General features: G+C 33.7%; 1 protein-coding gene across 1 annotated transcript; it reads left to right on the top strand.

Annotated features, from left to right (window-relative positions):
• The first annotated feature begins 1,445 nt into the window (after positions 1-1,445).
• Positions 1,446-6,629, top strand: LOC139778471 (uncharacterized). Its single transcript, XM_071716403.1, is given in 9 exon segments — positions 1,446-1,711; positions 4,068-4,206; positions 4,311-4,433; positions 4,551-4,771; positions 4,908-5,171; positions 5,257-5,303; positions 5,306-5,454; positions 5,549-5,855; positions 6,281-6,629. Coding segments are annotated over 9 exon segments (1,575 nt in total). The 3' UTR covers positions 6,340-6,629.
• The last annotated feature ends 302 nt before the right edge of the window (positions 6,630-6,931 follow it).

Below are 6,931 nucleotides of genomic sequence, written 5' to 3'. Positions count from 1 at the left end.
AGAAATTCATATATGAGCATATAAGACCGCTTCTTATATGAATATATAAAACATTATAAGGGTTTTTTTTCCCGGGTATTTATATGCGATCATATATGAAAATTTTTTATCGAAAATCTTGAAATAAGATCCGACTATGAATATTGGTTTAAGGTTGGCTTATGGTATCGTATATGTAAATAAATGTTTTTTGGTTTAAGACCTACGCGAAACGAACAAGTTTTTGTCGAATCCAAATATCATCTCGTTGAACAAATATAGAACGGCACAATTACATAATTAACCCTAGAAGGGTAAGTGACTATACATAATACGTATTTAAAAATAAAAAAGTATATTAGCATTTTTTTAGAAACTGTATCAGTTAATTATTGTTTAACATTTAAAGAAATAAATTAAAAACCTGAAAAATTATTTTAAAACAGAAATTTGATAAGTAAATTACAAACTGTCAAAAAATATAAATATAAATAATAAAATATACAAAAAAATATGAAACGAAAACGTGATTGTTCTTTGAACGACGGAAGAAGCATAACGGAGAATGACATTAATGATATTAAGAAAAATGAATTTGCAAATAATATTGCAAATGAGAGAAAACAAGAGATACATCGAGAAAGAGAGAGAAGAAAAAAAGTTGAACGAATGAAAAGACTACGACAAGATCCTTCGTATAGTAAACGATAAAAGGAAAAGAATATACAAAGAAAAAAGACAAAACGACAAAATCTAGTGTATAAAGAAGCAGAGAAAAAAACGAATTTGCAAAGAATAACACAAAAACGTCAAAATCGGGCATATCAAGAAGCAGAAAAAGAAAAAAATCTGCAAAGAATAAAAAGTGTTCGAAGAGAATTGTCATATAAAAAATTAGAGAAGGAGAAAAATGTAAAAAGAATGAAAATTACAAGAGAAGATACAAATTACCGGATAAATGAACAAATTAAAAACAGAGATAGGATTATTATTTTTCGTGAGGATTTCAACTTTATTGCGAAAAAAAGAAAACGCGACATTGAATGCAAGAGATTATTAAGACTCGACGATTTTTTTAGATATCGAGAAAAATACAGCAATTCTATTCATAACAAGATTAAGATTGGCCTCAAAGATAATGAATATTATCATAATGTATTGATAATAAACTTTTTGCAAAACAGAAAATTGGGTCCAGATATAGTATGTTTGTGTTGTAAAAATTTGTTTTTTTTTAATCAGTAGAACGTTTTAATATTAATAAAATACGAATTGAGTTTAGTGGGACAAAAATGACTATTAATGAATTTATTAATAAAATTGTCAATAACTCATCTGAATACGTTTGTTTGACATGTAAAAGATATATTACATCAGGAGATGTTCCAAAAACAGCAGCAAATACAGATTTAAAATTTCCAAATGTGCCAAAAGTTGTAACTAGTTTGACAGCACTTGAAGAACGAATGGTATCTCCGTATATTCCGTTCATGCAAATTAAAGCATTGCAACCATATGCTATTAACCCTCAATTATCATTAAAGAGAAGTATAGTTAATGTTCCAGTTGAAATTAATGAAATGGTTAATGTTTTACCTAGAACTTTTGATGAAATGTCAACTATTCAAATAAAGCTGAAAAGGCACGTGGAGCACAAGTCTGATTACATGTACGAAACTATTAAACCAACTAAAATTTGTGAGGCTTTGGAATACTTACAACAAACGCCTTTGTATCGAAAAAATAATGTAAACATTGATGAGAATTTTTTCAAAAAATATAACAGAAACTTAACTGTATGAATTGGAATTTATTGTCGATAAAGATGATAAAAACGAAAGATGCATTAATATAAAAAAGCATGATGTAGAAAATCTAGAAAATAAGTCGGATTCAGAAGAGTCCGAATATTTCGAACCAAATGATGAAGTTCTTATTGTCGATAGAAACAAAGAAATATCGACAAATATTCAAATTATAGCTCCGGGACAAGGCAAATATCCAATACCTTGGCACTTAACCGAAAATATTGATGAATTGTGTTTTCCAAGAATATTTGGAGGAGAAATTCTAGACAAGAGGAATAAATTGACGTACTCACAACGAATTAAATTTGAAGCAAGGCACAAAGATAGAAGATCGTGTCAACCTACAAGAATTTTATTTATGGCTAAACAAAAATTAGAAAAGTCAGTAATGTCCAACATAAATATATGTTTAAGGAGAGTGAAGAGAAACAATAACTTAACTGCTGGAGAAATTAAAGACTTCAATTTTTTAAATGATTCTATCCGTTATAATGATGGATACAAATTTTTGAAACAAGTACGTTTGTCACCCTTGTATTGGGAAAACAAGAAAAAACATTTACTTAGTATGATTAGACAGTGTGGTATTCCCTCATTGTTCTTTACGGGTTCCGCATGTGAACATAAAAACCCTAATTTATTGAAAATTTTGTACAAAATACGAGAAAATAAAAACATTAGTACATATAAGGCAATACACTTAGACATGGCAGAGAACACAAAATTGATAAGAGAAGATTCTGTGACGTGTGTCAGATATATAGAGGAAAGATTCAATTTGATTATGTCTATATTACAGAATGAATATGGCCCATTTGGAGAAAACTATGTAGTTGACCATTTTCAGAGGCGAGAATTTCAAGCAAGAGGTACAGTTCATACACATAATCTTTTATATTGCAAAAATGCACCGATTTACGATGAAGAAAATGAAGATGCGAATAAAAAGTTAATACAGTGGATAGATAAAATCATTACACGTGCTTATGATGATAAAAATCCATTGATACGTTTGCAAATACATCGGCACAAATCAACATGTTACAAAGGTCGAAAAAATAAATTTTCATGTCGATTCAATATTCCAATGTTTGTAATGAAAAAAACTATGATTCTCAAACCATTAGAAGAAAATGAGAAAACAAAAAATGATAAAACCAATAGAAAAAAAATAAGAGATTTAATGCAACTATTTTTCGAAAAAAATAAACTTGTATCTTTCGAAGACATGTTGGAACGATTAGAAATGACGGAAAAGAATTATATTCAAACAATTAGAAGTACGTTATCAAGAACTAAGATATTCTTGAAAAGACAAAGCAACGAAGTTGCAATTAATGCGTACAATAAAACCATATTGACTCTTCTTGAATCAAACATGGATATACAATTTGTTTTAGATCCATACAGTTGTGCTTCATACATGATTAATTATGTCACAAAAGTTGACGCAGGACTATCACGATTACTAAAAGAAGCAGCAAAAGATTTAGAAAATGGCAATTTGAATATTAGACAGAAGTTTAGAAAAATCGCAAACGTTTTCATAAACGGTAATACTATGTCTGCACAAGAAGCTGTTTACCATGTCCTTGGCCTACCACTTTCATTATGCAGTAGAGCTGTTGTTTCAAGAGACACGGCAGTGTCTCGCGCCAAGTATACGCGGAGCGAGACCGACCGTGACTCTTTTACGCGACGCGACGGGTTGCGAGTATACGAGATGTTGAGATCTCGATAACGAGTGAACGGATCAAGTTCTAAGTAGGCTTGATCGATAGCTTGGGGTCGAATTAGGGGGGGGGGGGGGGTTCTGTTATAATATTCCGCTACGTGCCCTACGAGCGGAGATATTGCGACGCAAAGTCCAAATGTTGAAAATTTTATTTTAAGATACTTTCTTCTTCTACGTCGACCGCTCTCATCTCAATATAACATATATATAACAGAAAAATGTCACTTTCACTTTTTCGACACTGGCGGCTAACGGCGTTAGTATCGCAGCGCAGTGCAGTGCAGTGCAGACAGTGCATTTAGCGCGCTGTCAGTCAGTTCATCAGTTAACCTATCTCGTCGAGAGACACGGTAGTACGCGCGGAGCGAGACCGACCGTGACTCTTTACGCGACGCGACGATTAATTCAAGGTAATTGTTTTATTATGTAATTATCTCCTATTCTATATATTACTGTTACTTATTTTACTGTTTACTACGTTTACTACGTACGCGAGTGTTTACATACAGGTTAACCTATACTATATTATTATATATTGACGGCAGGGAATTGATACTGAGATCAATCAATCAAGGAGTTGACGGCAGGGAGCAGGGAGCTGATACTGAGATCAAGGAGCCTGTTCACACGAGGCGCGATTGCGGCCGCACGTTAACGTTTGCACGAGCCGCACGCTGTCGCGAGGTAAGGTGCGACAACGCGCGCATACGCGCGTACGCGAAACGGCAGTAACACCGTAATCGTGCCGGCGATATACTGAATTTGAATTGCTTTGTGCTTATCTGGAGATTTCGTATCCCTACATCGTGTTACCACCGCTGCCGGAAAAGAAGGTTCTCTACGCTTGGCAGAAAGTGACGACTGACACGTTTGATCCCGACTTCGTTGATCGCAGAAGAGCTGAACTCGAGGTACGTTTCCGATTTGCAATTATAACAGTATTGTGCGATGAATGTTGTATCCAATTATAACCTCAAATGAAGTTGTGCATATCAAGAACGTACATAAATAATAATATTAATTATTAGTTCGAAGTAGCATGGGCCCTGACAAACATAGCAAGCGGTACATCTCAACAAACGCGCATTGTGATAGATGCAGGAGCTGTCCCTACTTTCATTTCTTTACTTGCTTCTGAGTATGAAGATGTGCAGGAACAAGCTGTTTGGGCATTGGGTAATATTGCGGGAGATAGTCCCGAATGCAGAGATCATGTCTTAGCCAACGGTATCCTCACGCCGCTTCTACAGTACGTTTCTTTACATTTACAGTTTTCATGTAAATTATCGTCTAATGTCATTAAGAAAAGTTAAACATAAAATACTCTTAGATACGCGTCGCGTAACATATTATTATTACAAGCAATATCGCACTATTTTTTACAGACTGCTATCAAAGGCGACACGACTTTCCATGATCCGTAATGCGGTATGGGCATTATCAAATCTCTATCGAGGAAAAAATCCAGCACCGGCTTTTCCAAAGGTTGCACCATGTTTACCAGTGTTAGCACATTTTCTCAATCATACTGACTTTGATGTACTCGCTGATGCTTGTTGGGCTCTTTCTTACTTGAGCGATGGTCCAAATGATAAGATACAAGCTGTTATTGATGCTGGTGTTTGCAGACGTCTCGTAGAACGTCTCATGTATGTTAAAATTTATATAAGATTTATTATGTAAGATTAATTTTATGTAAATGTGAATTATAACAATAGATGAAAATGTTTTCAGGCATAAACAAAATAACGTTATAAGCGCGGCTCTTCGTGCTGTAGGTAACATGGAGATGATGTGCAAACGCAAGTTGTATTAAATTGCTCGGCATTACCGTGTCTATTACATCTCTTAAGTTCGCCACGGGAAAGTGTTTGTAAAGAGGCTTGCTGGACAGTCTCTAATATCACTGCCGGAAATCCCTAACAAATACAAGTACGTCTCAATCTTTCGAGCATAATAGCATAACTTTATTTATATATCATATATTAATAACTTATATTAACGTCTTTTTTATATAATTTTGCAGGCGGTGATTGATGCTAATATCTTTCCGGTTTTAATCGAGATTTTGAGTAAAGCTGAATTCTTCAAAACACGCAAAGAAGCTGCATGGGCAATTACAAATGCTACTAGTGGCGGAACGGCCGACCAAATTCGATACCTCGCAATGCAAGGATGTATTCCGCCACTCTGTGACTTGCTTACTGTTATGGATGTCAAGATCGTTCAGGTCGCTTTGAACGGAATAGATAATATTTTACGTCTGGGAGAACAAGATGCAACCATGCATAACGGTCTCAATCCTTATGCAGTTTTTATTGAAGAATGTTATGGTAAAGTATCAACTATTAAATACAAGTTTTATATGATCGGTACGTCAATAGTAAACATTTTACATATTCATTTATATGAGCTGAGTTTATTTATGTTTTAAGAGAACCATAACTCACTATAAATACATTACGATAGGTATATTTAAATTGTTATATATATTTCTTGCTATACGTAATGAACCCTTTGCGAGGTGATTTCATAACTGTGGTAAAAATATTGGCAGTAATTTACGCACAACAGTTTAACCGCGGTACTTGACCCATAGTTTCGATTCTCTGAGACTAGTAAATCATGTACCATTTCAAAGGGCATCTCAAATACTTAAATACGAAAAATCTCGCTTTATGCAATAATTATTACTTGAACCCCATTGGTCGCGTATAACAAGAAATCTTTATGTTATATTACTTAAAATTATTTTCAGGATACCATCGACCAATGTTGTCCATTGCTATGGAGACTGTACATGCTCCTTTTGCGTGAACATAATTTATGCGAGAAAAAAGGAGAAGAGATTTATCATGAGAGCGTCACACAGTGTCCATGGGCAAGAAACATTTACATAGACGCAGCTGAAGTAGCGCCTCAACTTCTCACGCAAATTCAAGATGTGATACGCGAGAAAGAATTAAGAATGCACGTCACACCTGAGGAATTAGATATTCTTCGTGGATAATTTTCTGACATTCATAGAAGAAGATATAAAGTCTCAAGTATTTTTAATCTGCATGTAACATAAATTTATATTTAGATAGACTTCTATAATAACTTATTACAATTAGATATTCTTCGTGGATAATTTTCTGACATTCATAGAAGAAGATATAAAGTCTCAAGTATTTTTAATCTGCATGTAACATAAATTTATATTTAGATAGACTTCTATAATAACTTATTACAATAGAAAATAACTTATTACAATAGAAAATAAAACGTAAATTATGAAACATCGTACAGTTTTATATCTTCTTCTATGAATGTCAGAAAATTATCCACGAAGAATATCTAATTCCTCAGGTGTGACGTGCATTCTTAATATTCTTTCTCGCGTATCACATCTTGAATTTGCGTGAGA

This window comes from Temnothorax nylanderi, unplaced genomic scaffold (assembly GCF_030848795.1).
Source record: "Temnothorax nylanderi isolate EJ_2023f unplaced genomic scaffold, tnyl_v1.0 TNYL_tig0184_pilon, whole genome shotgun sequence".
In the NCBI taxonomy this organism is placed as follows: Eukaryota; Metazoa; Arthropoda; class Insecta; order Hymenoptera; family Formicidae; genus Temnothorax; species Temnothorax nylanderi.
Note: the sequence above shows the minus strand (reverse complement) of the source record. Positions and strands in the feature narration are given on the sequence as shown.